This window comes from Vidua chalybeata, chromosome 9, assembly GCF_026979565.1.
Source record: "Vidua chalybeata isolate OUT-0048 chromosome 9, bVidCha1 merged haplotype, whole genome shotgun sequence".
Lineage (NCBI taxonomy): Eukaryota > Metazoa > Chordata > Aves > Passeriformes > Viduidae > Vidua > Vidua chalybeata.
In genome coordinates, this window is record NC_071538.1 from 24,218,526 (window position 1) to 24,237,062 (window position 18,537).

The window sequence follows — 18,537 nt, forward strand, 5'->3', positions numbered from 1 at the left end:
TATCACAGGAGAGTAATGAAAACTTCAGTACAGGGAGTCCCAATACCAATACAAAATTAAAACATCCACCCCCCTCCAAAAAAAAAAAAAAACCCAACAAAACAGAAAACACCACAACAGAAAGAAAATTATCAAGGGAAGAGAATGTATAAGAGAATGATATGAAGTAAAAATGGAAGCTGATGTCAAATACACTTGTACTCTAATGCAGAGTGGCTGTGTACAAAGTTTTAATGAAAGACTGATTTCTATCCACTCCCTGCTGTGATAACAACAGTTTTAACCCTTCCTGGTCTTAGAGAGCAGAATGAGAAATATTTTACTGTGACATTCACATTCTCTGGACAGAGAGACATAATTCTGTCTCTCAGGATTTCTTGGAGAAGCACAGAGAGAAAAAGATAAAACAATCTTTATCTCTGCTCCTTTGTTTTCCCCATGTGGAATGTGGTATGGAGATTGTTTACCTGCAGTGATTGCTGGGTTGGATTCTGGTGAAGGTTGTTTGGGTTCAGTGACCAATGGGATCCAGCTGTGGCTCGGACTCTCAGCAGAGAGTCATGAGTTAGTTAGTTGATAGGTAAGTAAGAAGTAAGTATGTAGAATAGTATAGTATCTCTTTAAATAGTGTATTAATGCAATATAGTATAGTTTTAATAAAGCTTCCTTCAGCCTTCTGATCTGGAGCCAGACATCATCATTAATTCCCTGCATCCGGGGTTTGCTGCATTTTTACTATATTTTACTATGTACGTATTTGTAAATCTAAAATGAGTAGGTTGGGTATTCTGAGAATACATGTTGAACGGAGTGGGAGCAAGTAGCATTCTGGAATGAGAAGCGTGTGCTGGGATAGTTTCATGGGACTGTGGTTACTCACGGGAGCACCCTTCTCTCCGGCGGGGCCTGGAGGCCCCTGAGGGCCGGGACGGCCTGGCAGCCCAATGGGGCCAGCGGTGCCCGCAGCTCCGCGCTCTCCTGGCGAGCCCTGGAAAAAGACAGAGGATAAAGGAACAAAAGGACAAAGGAATTCTGAGAGCCCTGGGAATGCTGGTGGTTTTCATGAGGCAAGTCAGCAGAAAAGCTGCTCATCAGTGCAAGTTCAGCTGGTTGAGGGTTACGCATCTATCATGTGTGCAAGTAAAGAAAAAAGGCTGGAAGGACCAACTTGAAATTCATACTTGATACAGTTCATACAACATTAATTTTATTTTTTGTAAATACCACTTCCTGTATTTGTTCATCATAATGAGAGTGTCCTTAAAACCAGACTCTTTTCAAGAACTTACTTCCCTCTATGTTTTCAAAATATATTAACATACTACTTTGATGAAAGAAGATTCACCATATCAAAATACACAACTAAGCCACACCAAAAACAAAATTTTTAGTAAACCTTTGTGCTGTTTACTGCTGTGATGATCACATTTCTGCATTTCAGTTGACCTCTGTAAAAATACATTCAAGTATAGTGACTAATTTAGTGTGTTCTACAGAGGAGGTTTTTTAATGTACAGGCATCTTTAGATAAGCACAGAAAAAGTTAAAAATCTAATATTAAAAATTAAGGGTGAAACAACATGTACTATGTATTGAAAATCACTAAAACTGCATCTTTGTTTTCTGTCTTTTAAATAATTTACAATTTTTGCATTAAGAGGGTATTGTTAAATGTTTGCTGTACACAAATATTTCCCCAAATTTTCAGCTTTATGCCTTCAAGAGAGTTTGCAACACTTCAAAGTTATGATTAGTAATTTCACTTCTCCAATTGATACAGTAAAAGCAGGCTGATACATTACAGAATAGAATAGTAATAGAAAATAATAATAAAAATAATAAAAATAATAAAAGTAAAACTGAGACTCAAAATGGCCTTTTTTCATGTTTAAGCAAGGTCAAATTTGCTGTCTTGTAGATATTGGAATTTTAAGATGCTTTCATCTATGAGGACCCTATTTTTTTTGCTTTTACTCATGACATGCTTGTACTAGACTGACCTCATTAGCATAAATGGTACTAATTTCATAATAAGGTGCTTTTCCCTCCACATAAATGTGACAGAAAAGAGTGCTGAATGGTTTCTCAAAGTATTTTGCAAGTTATTTCAGTAAGATCTAAATTTGCATGAATTTTCAAAGTAAGTATTTGTATGGAAATCATAGGTGACTTTATCTTTCCAGGTGATGGGGATTTTTTAAAGTCTGGGAGGCTGCCTAAGTTTCTGTCCTATTTCTGTTATTTTAGTTCCTAAGGCTTCAGTGAATTCAACAAGAAAAGGTCATCACCCTACAGCCATACTAGCATGGTCTCTGATCTTGTCAGCTCTCATAAGCTAAACAATTTTAGGTCATCTCATCAGGAGGATGTAAGAATCGAGAGGAAAAAAACCAAATAACTCATAGATCTTTCCTGTGTCAGACAGCAGACACTAAGAGAGGCCATAATTTCCAGTAGCTCTTTTTAATCAGCCAAGTCTTCACACTTATCTTTGCATTTCACATGAGTTATGAAGATGGACTACACCTCCTGTTTTCAAGGAACTGCTCCTTTCTCTGAGAGAATGGCCTCTGAGCACAGGAGAACATATTAAATTATAGTCCCAACTCAGAAGAGCATTTTAAGCAGCTTCTTAAATCTGTTCTCTCTTTCTGTGTTTTATTTTTTCTCTGGTCAATCTGTCCCATCATGAAACAAGCTCCTTATGTTATGAAACCACCTGTTAACCTTTGGTCTTGCAGTACTCACATCATGGAATCTTTTTATTAATTTGTTTTGTTGGGTTTCTTTAAACTTTTCTACAGAATGGAAGTTTGTGTTTTGTCTTGTATTGCTGCTATACAGACTATAAACTCATTAGCAACCTTGGTTTTATCTCACTTCCTGTGAGGAGATATGTAATGACAGCTATTGTATACATTGCATAGTGGTAGCAATACTTTTTACTGATGGTTAACAAAATGCTCAACAAGTGAATGTCCCCATGACTGTAAAATGTTGTCAGATAGATGAAGATAGCTCTAGATAGTTTAGTACTGATAATTGGGTAGCCTACAGCTGGCTTATTCTGAGTCTAATTTGAGCATCCTATTCCTAAATGAACAAATGAAAAATGACTGCTTGACATTCCAAAGAGCTTTCTCTCATTAGCATTCAGCATTCCACACGGTAGTAGAAGAAGGGAAGAAAACAAACAGAAGCAACAAAGAGAGCAGATAAAAGAGAACTGTTAAAAATCTCACACCCCCTTCCCACAATAACAAAAAAAACAACCCCCTTCCAAAAAAACCCCAAACCATGAAAATATCCCCCCTCAATCCTGCAGAACCCCCTCTTGCTCTGACATGCATTCATGCATCTCTTTCTTTTGTCCAAATCCCTCTAAACAGAATAATTGGCATATGCACAGTATTTGGAGCAGTCATTTGTTTGGTATGCTTGCAGATGTATGCACCAGCCAAACAAAGCTTATAATTGACTATATATGCTAGCTAGAAACAATTGGAATTGGCAGGAAATCACAGGAAAGTCAGCCAGTGGCATGGATTCTTTTCCTATTATAGATGGCAAATGAAGACTCCACTACAATTACACTTCTGTGTGTACCCACTGTTGGCTAAAAATAGATGGGATAAATATTTTCAGAGTATTTGATGCTTATGATCTGCTGTGAGCTTCTGTGAAAAAAAGCAAGCAGTTGTGGCTTAACTGTGGTGCTTGAAGGTGCACAGAAACTCAGTATTAAGGGCACCTATACACCTTTTTTTTCACTGAATACTGTTTTGAGATAACAAATTAGTAATTAAAGATGAAACAGATAAAAATCCTACTGAGGACTTGGAATACTTTAAGGGCAACTTGGTCCTCTTTGTACCTCAAGTGACCCGCTTGCACTACAATGAGCTCAAATATATTTAAAGCAATTAAAAATTTTGCCCTTCAAACTCTCAACTCCTGCTACCACTACCTGTATTTCTTAAAGACTGGAAAAACTATATGCAAAAAATCCTCAGCCTCCTAAGGGTTTCTTTCTATGACTGTTTACCTCAGCAGGAAGGGTGGCCCCAACAGGGATGGGTCTATGAACTGAATTCCTTGGTAGTGTGCTCCTGATACCCATACTCTGTGTGTTTCTGAACTAAAATTAATGATGATTTCAGCCTGGCACTGAACTCCCATTAGCTGGGGAGCATTAATAGTGCTCCTGGATTTTCTCTACCAATTTATTTTCACATGAAAGGAATCCTATTCATGAGCTCTGAGAGAGCTCCGTCATTTGAACTGAAGGATCATAAATGGGGATAATTGAGACATCCTCCTCAAAAAAGTCCTGATGTTCTCAGCTAAAACACTAACTTATATACACCCTGTAAGAATTAGAAAAACATGGATCATCTGAATTTCAATTCAAACATACATATTTCAGAATACACACAGCTATCACTAAATAAGGTGTGTACTTTTGCCTCACATCTTGTGTGATGTGTCTTTCTGAGGACCATGACAGGAGTGGCACGGCTCCTGTGTGAACAATGCTGGCTAGCAAAGGGGGCTGTGTCACATGTCAGCTTTGCCTGTGCTGGCTGCTCTGTGCATGCTCAGAAGGGCTCTGGGTCACTGCACCTGAACCATCTACTTGAGAGGTCAGTCCAGCCTTAAGGGCTCCTTCAACAAAAAATCAAGACAGGACCTTTAGATTGAAGAGACTATTCTGGTCTATGCCTTCTTGACTTTGATTCATCTTTTCTTTTAACATTTCAGGTTCTTCAGATGGGTAAGATGATATCTCTTTTGACTCTCCCTGCTAGATTCCATTCCATTCCATTCCATTCCATTCCATTCCATTCCATTCCATTCCATTCTTTGTTTTGGTACCTTTTGGGAATATATATATACTTCACAGTGTTAAGAACTGTAAATTCAGGTTTCTGGCATTAAGAATTCAATAATTCATTTTATGAATTCAAGTCCCAAGTATTACTTGTACTGTACTATGTGTGGATTTTTATCCTTGTTTAATGAATTCTAATCTGAATATGAATTGCAAGAACATAAGAGAGCTTTGTTGAAGCACATAGAAATTCAGCTCCTCCATTACTTTTTTTTTTCCTAGCATGAATAGCTGTGATGATTGATTCTTTTCTTTTTTAACCTCAATTGCACTGTATGAAAGAAATAAGTTGACAAGATGACTGTCGAAATCTACACAATTCACATTTGGGAATAACTCTAGCATGTTTTGAATGCCAGTGCATCCTTGTAGAACTTCTTTGCATAAAGCATGACAACAGAGAATAGGTAATTTGAAGCATACTCTACTATTCAGCTTAAAATGCCAAGAAGGAAAATTCCTGCATGACATGATTTTACACAGTTGTACAAAGGGAACACGGGAGTACTGGGTTTGCATGGCAAGGGTTTGCTAGCAGGGGACTACAGGGCTGACTTCTGGGAGAAGATGCCAGTTTCCCCCATGTCCAGTGGAGCTCTCACCAACCAGCTCCAAAATGGACCGATGGGCTGGCCATGGCTGAGCCCATAAGTGAGAGGGATAGAACCTCCTGGATAATGTATTTAAGAAGTGGGAAAAAAATGCACAACAGAAGGGGAGCAGAGATCCACTCACAGCCCATGGAGGACCCCACACTGGAGCAGGTGGATCCCAAAGGAGACCGTGCCCCATGGAGAGCCTGCACTGGTGCAGGCTCCGGGCAGGACCTGTGACCCTGTGGAGGGAGGAGCCCACACTGGAGCAGGTTTGCTGGCAGGACTTGTGACCCCTTGGGTCCTGAAGGACTGCACCCTGGCGGGGACTCAGGCTGGAGCAGTTAATGAAGAACTGCAGCCCTGGGAAGGGCTCGTGTTGGACAACTTCATGGAGGACTGCCTCACAGCCAAGGGATCCCACACTGGAGCAGGGCAAGAGTGTGAGGAGTCCTCCCCATGTGGAGGAAGGAGTGGCAATATGTTATGAACTGAGGACCATTCTCCATCCTCCTGCACTGCTTAGGGGCAGAATAAAACAAAAATCAGTAGTAAAGTTCAGCCTGGGAGGAAGGGAGGGTGGGGAGAAGGTGTTTTCAGACTTTACAGTTTATCTATCCTACTCTGATTTGATTGAAAATAAATTAAACTCATTTTCCCAGCCTGTTTTGTCCATGGTGTAACTGGTAGCTGATCTTCCTGTCCTTATCTTGACTCAAAAACCTTTCAGTGTATGTTGTGTTCTCCTGTCCAGCTGAGGAGGGTGGGGATAGTGCAGTTTGGTGGGCACCTGGCATCCAGCCTAGGCAAGCCCACCACAACAGCATGAGTCCATCAGTCACTATCCATGGATTTTTCCACTGTGGAAAACCTCTCTCATCTCAAAACTAATTTGACATAAGTGACAAGCATTGAGCAGCAAGTAAATGTTGTAACTAAATCTAGTGGCAGAAGGCTTCAGATATTCTCTACCTCCATAATCCATGCATGTTTATTAGTATGGATACTTAGTAGAAGTCTGATCTGTCTGCTGTTTTACAGATTGTGTTAATGAAAACACCCCAGCATCTAAAGAAGAAAAATGGTTATTAGGTAATATTGTTTATATTTCCATAGAATTATTATGTTTACTTACCATTGGGCCAGGTGGACCCTGTGGGCCTTCCCCTCCTTTCAGACCAGCTGGACCCTAAAAAATGGAAAGGGTAAAAAAAGCTTGTCTACTAAAGTGGAAAGTTCAAGAGTAATTTTGCAACACATATAATAGGAAACATGTCAAGATCCAAAGAAACAGACCTGAATAAATTCCTTACTTCTTATCTAGCCAATTATATTTTTCTCTGTTCTCTTATTGCTTTTATTTTAAGCACAGTAGAAGACAATGAAATAAAGGAGTTAATACATTGTTTCTTTTATTTAGAAATACCATGGCAATTGCTCTAGTGCTTATATCATACCTGAGCACCTGGAAGGCCTCTCTCTCCAGGGAAGCCACGAAGACCTGCTGGTCCATCTTTCCCAGGAATGCCTTGAGGGCCTGGATCACCCTGCGAAACGTATTACATTTTGATTAAAAAATATGCTCAAAAATTAGGTGTAGAATGAGAGATGAAAATTAACTACCAGACCCTAGTTATAATAATAAAAACAAAGATTGTGCCCCCAGCTATTCACCCACTAATTCTTTTATCAGTAAAATAGTCTGTGGTTAAATTTATAATGAACTTTGACAAAATACAGTACCAATTATGGAATACAAATAGTTAAAAACACAACAACCTGTAAAAATAAGTTTAAAGATACATTCAATAAAAAATTTTGACACCAAATTATAATCAAAGATTGAATAGAATTACATAGTAACTAGATATGTAATATATGTCTTGTTCCCCAGTGGTAGCCAAAAATTAAGCAAAGAGTTAAATTTATTCAGTGAAATTCTACCTTTTATTCACTACTACACATCTGACTTTAAATGCCAGTGTACAATTTTCTACCTTGGTCTGAATATGTCATTACTAAGTATCTCCATATTGAATGCATATTATATGCAAACAATTTTTTCTTTCATTTTTATTACAAAAATAGTAATTTTTGGCTCAAGAGAATTCTCATTATTTCAGTGGAAGCAGACATAGCTCTAAAATTGGTATCTTCCAGTCTTCCAAGTCCTTCTGGGTGAAACCTGCCAATCATGATTTTAAACTGTGGGTTCTGATTTTATTCTGCATGCCTACATGATGATTTGAAATGTCACACTGTCAGCAGTTTATCTGTCCCTTCCTGTTTGTTCCCCAAAGCCACATCATACCTTAGCACCTTCTTTTCCTGCAGCACCTGGGAGGCCTTGTTCACCTGGGGGACCAGGAGGACCTGGATGGCCTCTTTCACCAATTGGACCAGTCTCACCAGTAGGACCCTAGGCACAAAAGTACAACTTCAGTCACCTGAAGTTATTTACTGTCTTGCGGGTGTGGGAGGAAGTGGAGAGGAGCAGATTCTCAATATCCAGCTGTTATGTTACCAAACAGTGTTGCCATTGGTTAGCATACATTCCTCACCTTCCCTCCAGGCAAGGCTGACTTACAAAATATCTTTGTCCTATAAAATAAATCTTGCATTGCATTTTGCCTGCAGACACGTCTGTGCAGCTTCCAAAGAGTGAAATCCTGACCTTGTTCCTTAAGCACTGAAGCTTTAAAACACAGCGTGTATGGGAGAAGGTTATAAAAAGGACACAGGAGAGAAATCCATGTACTATTCTTGTCTTGAAACAGTTCTGTACTATTGCTTTTCTGAATAATTGGAATTGTAAGGCAGGAGAGTTGAAAGATCTCTCTTCAAATTCCCTGGCAGAAAAGTTCCACTGAGGGAATTAGCTAAAAAAGCTCTAAATGCTTGATTAAGCTGTAAATTAATAAGGTTAAATCAAACGGAATGTTGATAGTTTATCTCTCCACTATCTAAAAGTTACTGAAATTTTTTCTCTGGCAAGAAATTCACACTTTGCATTGTTCTTTCTAAAATGTTTAATGGTAGAGAAATCTGTCTCTGACTTCTGTAAACCACCAATTTCATAATCACATAAAAACCCCCTGAAACAACAACAAACCAACAGAAAACCCAAATCAAAACATAAAACAGAATGGAAGGGTAACCCAAATATTTTCATTTTTTTGGTGGAATCACTGATGATTACTAAGTATAGCTTTCTAATATTGTCATGCAATTTTTGTTACAAAGTTAATATAACCATTAATGTGGTTCTTTTAACACAGCAAAAGCAACTGCCTTATCTATAATATAACCATTAAATGTTGGTTTCATTAAGTCAACTATGAAATGAAATTATCTACCTGAGGGCCAACAACACCACCAGGACCAGGAGGACCAGTTTTTCCTTGAAAACCCTGTAAAAAATTATAGAATATTACATTACCCTTTACAAGCTATAGAGAAATTCCATGTCACACATTCCTTCTCTTCAGGAAATAAAAAAGAGAAATTGTTTTTGTCGGTGTATGCCTAGATACAAAATGCTGATTAATCTCTCTTCCATCTCTCAGTTCCCATCTCTCTGAGGTGGTACAGCAGTAAAAATTACTGTCAGTTTTACAGATCTCTCTAGGAGAACTTGATTAGATGAGTTTGAATGCATAAGTGATGCAGCTAAAAGACAGCTGAAAATACATTTTTACATATGTATATTATGAATCATAAAGCCTGGCATAAAAATGCTTTTTAAAGAAAGACACAGATGGACTATTAAGTTGGAAGGGCATTAAAGTGGAGGTGAGAGAAAAAGAAATTGAAACGAAATAAAGATCCAGGGAAGGTGAAGGTTATATAGAAATGGTAGAAAAAGCAACATGAGTGCCACAAAAAGAATGAAGCTAATGAGAAATCAATGTGATGTCAAAAACAGAATAGAAGATAAAATATTTTTGAGACAATTTTTTTGAACATGTAAATTTTACATAATTTTCATTTTCTGATCAGTGGCCCAGAATTTCAGGCCAAAATTAGTCAATAATCTGAATGAGAATGTCACTTTTTAATAGCACTGTTTAATGCATCTTTGAATAATGCTAAATTATTTTTTTCAAATATTGTAGGAGTGTTAGACAGTGCATTCCTGCTGGCTGACTTTAGTGTCCTACACACTATTGCCTGCTGAACAGCCTGTGTCCGCCTCCTGCTCTGCTCACCTGTGTAAAAACAAAGAGGTCATCTGGGCCCAATTTTTTCAAATATTGGGCCCTACTCAGTTTTCCCCTGAGCAGTCTGACTGATAGTTGCCCTATTCCACGAGTTCCTGTTTGAGCTTTGCTGCCTCAATCTGATTCTGTTCCGGCTGCCAGCCAGATGTTACCAGGGCTCAGTTTGGCCCATAACTCAGGCACTCCCTCAGACCTCTGAAATAATCTGGATTTGAAAACCAGAACTACTCCAGATGGAATCCCCATGTCCCTTCCCTTACCCCTTACACAATCAAAGCTTCCTCTGTAAGCCTGTTATCAGGAAAGACAAAGAAAGTTGAACATCACCCACTTCCTGAAAGCACCTTGAGAAGACCTGCTAGTCCTGATTTTGCAGAATGCATTGATACTTTGTTCCTTGATGCTGATGATGGGTTCACTACCCTGCTTTCTCTCTTCTTTTACAAGCTTATCCATTCCTACAGATCCAGATTTTTAGATGTAAAAAATCAATGGAGATTTCAGCAACAACTACTCAAGAAGACCTGAACCTTCCACGGCTTCATCTAAAATATTTAGCAATACAAAAATTACACTAATATCACATGTGTATGTTTTGAAGTGCCTAAGTAGCCTCTATTTCTTTGTTGTTACTTTCTGTGAAAGACAGTTTAATAAAATGATAAATTGTAGCAAGAAGAAGGCCCTCAATTAATTCCAATAGGTGCTACAGGTAGTGTATTTCTATTTTCTCTTTTCACAAGCATGAAGCACTAAATTCTTCCATAACAGAAGAAAATCTAGCAATTTTCACTGTTGATGCCTCCTGCCAAACTGAGATTGACATCACTGAAATTTATAATCACTTCTAAGGACAAACTGGCATAATATTGGTTTTCAGTATAAAGCTTTTTCCTACATTTATATTCCAAATTATTTATCATGATATTACTGTTCCTATGTCTACAATTTCAACAAACAGTGTCAGTTCTTCAAAGTGTATATGTCTTACTGGGGAAAAAGTTGCAGCCTCTTCTTCACCCATAGTTACCTTGGTTGCTGTCAACATGTGTTTATTATTCCATAAACAAACTGCAGCGTGCAACCTGGGAATCTGGCTGTCTAATTCGTTAAGCTTGACTATGTCTCTTATCCTAATTCCCTAATTGCTGAAATGCCCATATGCACCAATGAGCTTTATAGATATGTGTCTAAATAAGAAAGATATGTGTCTAAATAAGAAAGAGAATTCTTAATACCCTTATTTACCAGTGAGTACAATGAAGTTTTCTATTTATACTTAAAAACAAACAAACAAACAAACTTGAAGTGGGTATGTTCATCAGGAAAAGAAAGTCAACAAGCCAACTAATTGATTTCAAACCATCTGGTTTTCTACAAAAACACATACATGAGAACCCATGGGGAAAAATATTTTAAAACATAGTTTGGGCCCAAGTTTAGAAACACACAGGGCAGAAAACAATTCTAATGGAAAGCTGCATTTGCTCCTAAGTTACTCAAGATTTTTATCAGGATAACCCTACTAAACCCAAAGTGGTACAAAATTAGAGAACCATAGCACTGAGTGAATCTGAGTGACCTGGTTCAAGTTTCACACAGTAGCAGCGTCCATAGTTTCATTGTATTTTGAATATTTTGTTACAAGTTGTATCACATAATCAGAATATATGAGGCTGGAAGGGACCTCTGGAGTCATATTTTGTCCAACTGCTCTGCTGAAACAGGGCTGCTGAGAGCTGGTTGCTCAGGAATATGTCCAAATGGCTTTTGAATACCTCAGATGGAGACTGCAGCCTCTCTGGGGACTCTGGGACAGTACTTGGTCACCCTCACATGGAGAAAGCATTTCCTGATGTTCAGATGGAGCCTCCTGTGTTTCAGTTTATGTCCAGTGCCTCTTGTCACTGGGCACCATGGAAAAGAGCCTGGCTCCATCTTATTTACAGCTACCTTCAGGTATTTCTGTACTTGGGTAAGACCTGAGCCTTCTCTAGGCTGAGCAGTCCTGGCTCCATCAGCCTTTACTCACAGCAGAGATGCTCCAGTCCCTTAATCATCCTAGTGGCCCTTTCCTGGCCACTCTCCAGGAGCTCTCTCTTGTCCTGAGGAGCCCAGAGCTGGACACTGCTCCTGGCCTCAGCAGGGCTGGGCAGAAGGAAAAGATCCCCCTGCTGCAGCACAGGATTCTCTCTGCTCTCTTTGCTGTACTGGCACATTAATGGCTCATGCTCAAAGCACTAAAACTAAAGGGAAAATTGTAACTTTTTAACAGCAGTCTAAAGAACAAATTTGAGCTTCCTGCATTGTAAAGGATGTAAACAAGTGATCCTTATGGTACACAACAGTCTTTGCATCATTGCAAAGGAAAAGAACAAAGAAGGAGTCAATAATATTTCATATACAAAAAAGCCACTAGCATTGCAAAGCATTACAGTGTGACAATGCTACAATACTAGCAGAAGAAAATAGAGATTTTCAGAGGGATGTGTTACTCCAAGCTCTGTGCTCCTCCTTCCAGCACTGGAAGTGACTCAGCAGTCACTAACAGATTTCCAGTGAAGCTGGAACCTAAAACACATTCTACATGCTGAGAAAATTTCTCAATATATTCATTTATGGCTTTCTCTAGCTCTAAAAAATCCAAGTGAGGATTTTTATTTTATAGTGGAATATGAGTAACATTCTGACACACAGAAATAGTGTGTTTTTTAAAGACAATTCAATTAAAAGTATTACATTGTATTTTTTCATTTGCATGCCAGAATTTATTAATTGTGATTCTTAGATGAGTTACATAGTTTCAAAATTTTATTTTATTTTATTAGGTTCAATCATGCCTGATCCTACTTTCCAAAGGTCTTGGCTTTTCATTTTTCTAGCTGTTTATCATCAATAAGACTTTTTTTTATGCTACTATTTTTGGTACATGGCATTCAGGGAGAAAACTACTGTATAGTAATTGTCTGAAAAATCTTAATTTAGATAGAGATCTGGGTATTAATCTCATTTACTTCTATTAAATATTTAATCTCATTCTGATGTAACTAACTGGACATAGCAAAGAATAACCTCACACTTGTATCATGGGAGCAAAATAAAGCTTTCTCGTGCCCCAACTATAAGAAAAGTACAGTTATGTAACCTCTTAGTGCCAGCCTTTTTTCCCTTTTCCCTAACGTCTCTATTTGTTTGGTTTTGATCACATAACCATGACCTTTAGAACAACACTAACACAGCACAGCAGATTTACTTACAGTCTCACCCCGCTGTCCGGGGTGCCCAGGCAAGCCATCTTTTCCAGGTGGACCCTGAAATTATAAAATACATAAATCAAGCAATTTCTTAGCCATCTTCAAAAAAAGTGTGCAATTAGCTGTCAGAATCTCTGCCCTCTGTTTATTTCTAGACTAATCTTTGGTAACTTTTAACTGCTCCTATATTAGCTAACTAGAACTTTAATAATATTTTTTCCTTGTGTCCTTCCTATAATGTCTTAACAATTGCTTGGAGAATGACTGCTGCCAAATGCAAATGTGTTTAAAATACATTTCTGTAAATTCAGAAATCATGAAAAGTCCCTATACCTCCATTTTTCTTTGGTTAATGACTCAACACAAATCTAAGCATTACAGAAGTACTTGATGAAATTTCAGGTTTTGGAACTGGAAATAAAAGTAACATATGCATGGGAGAAAAAAACATCACAGGTGCTTTGTTGCTTTCATACTGCACATGAGCAGAGGCACACCAGAAAAGCACCAAGACTGGTTGAGGGGGCAGCTCAAATGTGCTATTACTTCTACATGTTCCTGCTACTAATGAATGTCTCCTTCCTCTTCATTTTTGCTCAGTGAATCAATCATTCAAAGAAAATATACAGCAGCAAAGTAGCATTTTGCCTGAACTCAGTGTGTCACGTGGTCACTGGCAGGACATGCCAGACTTGCTTTGGTGCCATACTCTCAATGTTTTAAGAGCTGCACCAACGACTATGTTAAATATGTGAGCCCAAACCCTTAAAGCTTAACAAGAACATTTGTAATCTATACCTAAACTGTCCCTTACATAAATTTTCAGCTATTCACTTGAGAGGCACTCTACAAAAACTACAATTCCTGTTGTTGCACATACTTAATAAAAGAGATACTTACTGGAGGTCCCTTCGGTCCGGGGAATCCAACAGGTCCCTGAGGCCCTTGCGGTCCCTGGATTAAAGGCAACCAAGCAAGTGAAGTTTTACTCAAGCTGGACTGAAAAGTTTGTTTCAATTATAGAATACAGGAACCCTGCAGGTAATGTCTGGATTTAGGCATAAAGCCTCAGCCACACTGTCATAAATATTGTTAGTCACAATTCACATGCACAGACACTGGAGGGATTTCCTGAAAGCAATAGTGCTTGTGTAGGAATCCAGTAAAAAAGGGAAGAAAACTACTTACCTCATGTATGTTTGCATCTTACCCCTAAAACTGTGCATAATAAAGTAGCAACTAACTGTGAATTAGAAGCACTGTTCTTCCATGTTGCATAAAACAGGGGCTTTAGTTAATAGTTTGGTCATGTTTTTAACTTTCAGTCAAATACTCATATTTGGCAATTCCTAAACCCTGTTAATATTCCAAACCAGTACAACAGTACAAAATTCTAAAAAGAATAAAATTTTCAGAGTTAGCTGGGATTAATTACAGCATGTTTGCTATTATGAAAAATAGTTGAAAAATCTCATTATATATGAACATTTTATTTTTATAGTTTTGTATATATACAGATATATGGAGAGAGAAAATTTTCATGCAGCATGGTTTTACAAATTTAGCTAAAGATGATCAACTGTCTTGGTGCAGTGAAAGCACATGTACATGCATGTATGTTCACATGGAAATACCTATATCATAGATATTTACACTAAGTAGTAGCTTACATGACTCTTTTTGAAGTTGTTATCAAAAAACCCCAGAGGCCAGCTTTTAAAATTTACTGTTGTGATGCTGAAAGGTACTATGTCAGCTTATGAAAATCCTTTTTGCTCTTTAGTTTTTAGTGTACTAAGTGAAATCTTAAGAGTCTTACTCCTTTTACATGGTTCCACAGCTGAGTTATGTACCCATGCCATATGTGCAAGACTTTATCCTATTCTATTTGGTGTATGATATGTGGGTTGACCATGACATCAGCTGTCCAAGTATGTTAGAAATGCTGGTTTGATGCAGAAGACTTGAAGCAGGAGGCACATCTCCCAAATTATTCTACCCTTTTGCTCCTGGGAGTTCCATAAGCCTCATTCCTTAGAGCCCAGGCTTGCAGAGCACAGCTGCCTCCTGTAGTGGGCAAAGCAGTGCACAAATGTAGCTGGGGAGAGGATACCTTTGGCCCAGCCTGGGAGAATTTGATCTTAAATGAATTTTATTCCAGGCCAGACTTCTATTATACTGAAATGCTAAATCTGAATCAATTAAGAAGTGCTAGGCGAAGGGAGAAATCTTTGTGATCTTACTGCCCATGCATTTTTTTTTCCAAAAGATGTACAAGTCTGTTTCTGAACACTTCATAACCCACAAATACTCTCCATAGGGGGGTTTGAGTCATTTTTCAATATTCTATGTCTGTGAGCAAATTAACTTTCCTCATTTGTTGCTGGGTATAACATAAAGCTTCAAAAAAAAAAAAGTGGAGCTTTATAGAGAAAAACTAATAAAATTGACTCAGCTACAAAATACCTGAATGAAATTGGACAGTCTCAGAAACTGGCTTATAGGAACACAACTTGAAGTTTCACATTTAAATGCACCTTCTTTCTCAACAATTTCCCCTGTTCTCAAGCTTTAGGCTTTCTAAGGAAAAACTTCACATTTTTCTTTTCATTCACAATATGGCTTGCAAGTTTCAAGTCAGTGGACTGATAGATTATGTGAGAAAAAGCACTAGAATAATAACAGCATGCTATCAAAATTACACTTTCATTCTTGTTATTAAATTTCATTTTAACAGTAGCTACACAGGATAGATTATTTATTATTTTCATGTGTGGTAGCTGAAATAGTCTCAGAGGAGTAGAAATGACAGTTTTATTTTTTGGCTGACACCCCTCTTGGGAAGCAAATAGATACATCACACTTATATTACACAAGTGATGAGAAACATGGTGCTATATCATTCCTCATCTCTTTGCTTTCATCAGTTTCTCTCCAGGGATGCCTTCATCTTGGATTGATCTGCTCATTGTTTTAGTACCCCCACAACTTCTCTCCCTTGCAAACTCTTGGAGCTGTCAGAAAACTGCTCTTCCACGAGGATCTGCTCTTCCCCTTCTGGTAGGCTGCCTCTGATCCTCCTCAGTGTACATTTCCTCTCTTGATCTGTGCCTCGTTCTCTTCATCCCACACCCTAGCTAATGCCAAAAAAAGTGACATTATGGAGCTGGGGAAAATGCACAAGGAGCTCCTTCCTGAAGAATAACATTCCTACAGAACACTGGGACCTTGCTGTGGATACTGGGAGAAGAGCTTTCGGCTTCCTGTATGAAAAAGGTTAGCAGTTTAATGAAATATGACTACAAAAGAAAAGTTTAAGCTTTGCAAAAATGCTTTGGCAGAAAGCTCATCCACTTAAACTGACTTGGTTTTCAAGTGCTGCCATTACAAAAATGATTTATTAATACTCTTTTTTTTTTACAGTGCTGTACAATGAGCTGCATAGTGGATTTGGGTATTGATTGTTAAGATAATAGCAAGCAGAAAGTGTTGTTTTAGAGAGAACAATAGGATTTCTGAAGCATGAAAGTGAAAATAGGTTGAAGGGAATTCTTAGCTGATCGGAACAAAAAAACTCAGCTGTTTCAGAAAAGGATCTTCTTGATGTGACTTGAGTGTTTGCTAATCCAATGAACAGGCAGTAAGCTGCAGTAAGTGAGGAATTCTGAAGAGCCCTAGGCTGTGAGTAACCTGTAATTCACAGGACTGTATACAAAGCACATGGATGTAACACAAAGTGTGTATGTACTCTCTGTGTCCTATGTATACAAAACTGAGATACAGCTGGAAGAAGCTTTCAGCAAACTTCAGCCACCCCATTCATAACTTTATGAAAAGCATCACTGAAACTGAGGTTTTGTTAGTTCTGGTTACCCTGGTCAAAGTAGCACAGAGATATGAGAAGGAGAACTGAAAATACAATAAATCACACTTCAATATAGTGAGAAAAACATGTAGAAAGATGGCTTTCACAAACCCTTTCGCCTGGTGGGCCAGGAGGACCATCATTGCCTGAAGTGCCCTGGAAAGGAAAGACAGTATGTTCAAGGCTTTACATTTATTTAAAAGAAACAGCCCAGAGCCAACCTATACAGTGTGCTTGACAATTACCTTTGGACCTGGTTTACCAGTGGGACCTCTGGGACCTCTTGAGCCTCTTGGACCCTGTCAATTGAACACAGATGCACTTGTTGATAAATACTGGATATTATAATCTAATAAAAGTAATTCTTCACAGTATAGTGGATGCAATTTACACAGGGAAGCTTCTAAATTGCAAATCAAAAGAACTTACTGTTGGTCCTCGCTGTCCTCTGGGGCCTGGTTTGCCATGCAACCCCTGGAAAGAAAAGTTCACAGAAATCATCTTAGCAGGCACTCTATTTGTGAGATAAAGTTTTTTTTTACTGAAGTGGAGGCGGAGAGCAACTCCCTTAAGTTTAAATGTTATTTCACCTTTAACAATGTACTTTGCATTTCAATTTACAGAATCATGGTCCTTGGTAAAATTGGCTATCTTTCTGAGTTCACTGGGACTTGAGGCTAAATGCACTACATTTGCCTGAGAGTCAGATTCTGTCAGAGGCATTAGAACATTTTAAATCACATTAAAACAGTATTGAAGGTGGCACACAACAATCTGAGTCCCTCTGTAGTAGTCTAAAGGACTTGGCATTGTGAACAGCCTTAAAAACAAAGTTCCCAGGTTCCTGTGGACAGCTCCACAGGTTAATAGAGAAAAGAAAGGGCAAGCCTCTCTTCATTTATAACACATATGGGCACTGTAATACCTACCATAATTATGCACAGAGATTCAGAACTTGCCAGAGTACCAGTCCTTAATTTTTTGCTTTAATACATCTCCTTATCATGCTGAACATGATTTTTTCTTTAGGCTCTGCACTGGAATTGCTGTGTGTGTAATGCAAAGAACCTTAAAATTCAAGTAGGTATTTTTTGGGTAGAGAAAGGAACCTGATGGCTGGTACTTTTGAATCTCTGAGGTAAACAAACCAGCAACAAAAAAATAATCAGAGATGCTTTAGCACTAAACTTCCTTTTATCATAATTCAATTAAATGCATTCACCTGTTTTCTTGGCAGGATTCCCCCCCCCTCCCCGCCCTTTTTCTTTTAACTGTTGGTTTTATTTCACTTATCAGAATAAAATTTATGTGTTGTTTTTGAAATGCTACTCAGCCTGTAATCTTCTCAAGGACAGGGACTGTTTTTCCTAGTACCTGTATGTGTGGTAGCATAAAACACCATGATCACCCTTTAGGCAAGATTAACAATAATATCTGATTCTCATTACAAAACCTGCAGTTATGGGCTCATTGATGATCAGCATAATATTTCAATGTACCAGCAGTTTGATGGTATTAATTATGTGGTTAATACCCTAGCTGAACTTAAAGCTTTATGAAGGCCTGAAAACAGATCAATATAGTAAGATTTTCATAATTTTAAGCCTCTTGGTTGATTCTATCTTTTTTTTTTTTTTCAATACACTGCCTTTATTAGCAGTTGCCTCATTTATTCACAACATGAAATGAGCATTGCTTTGTTGCTTGTGCCTGT

The 18,537-nt window shown here is 38.2% G+C and overlaps 1 protein-coding gene across 5 annotated transcripts in view; it reads right to left on the minus strand.

Annotated features, from left to right (window-relative positions):
* COL11A1 (collagen type XI alpha 1 chain) overlaps positions 1–18,537 on the minus strand; it is a 131,754-nt gene that overhangs the window by 31,912 nt on the left and 81,305 nt on the right. For all 5 annotated transcript variants that reach the window (XM_053949936.1, XM_053949938.1, XM_053949935.1 and 2 more), the window contains 10 exons: positions 17,253–17,297; positions 17,069–17,122; positions 16,935–16,979; positions 13,859–13,912; positions 12,962–13,015; positions 8,841–8,894; positions 7,796–7,903; positions 6,942–7,031; positions 6,620–6,673; positions 881–988 (listed from right to left, as the gene is read on the minus strand). In XM_053949936.1, coding sequence (XP_053805911.1) covers positions 881–988; positions 6,620–6,673; positions 6,942–7,031; positions 7,796–7,903; positions 8,841–8,894; positions 12,962–13,015; positions 13,859–13,912; positions 16,935–16,979; positions 17,069–17,122; positions 17,253–17,297 — 666 coding nt within the window. The remainder of the gene's footprint in view (positions 1–880; positions 989–6,619; positions 6,674–6,941; positions 7,032–7,795; positions 7,904–8,840; positions 8,895–12,961; positions 13,016–13,858; positions 13,913–16,934; positions 16,980–17,068; positions 17,123–17,252; positions 17,298–18,537) is intronic.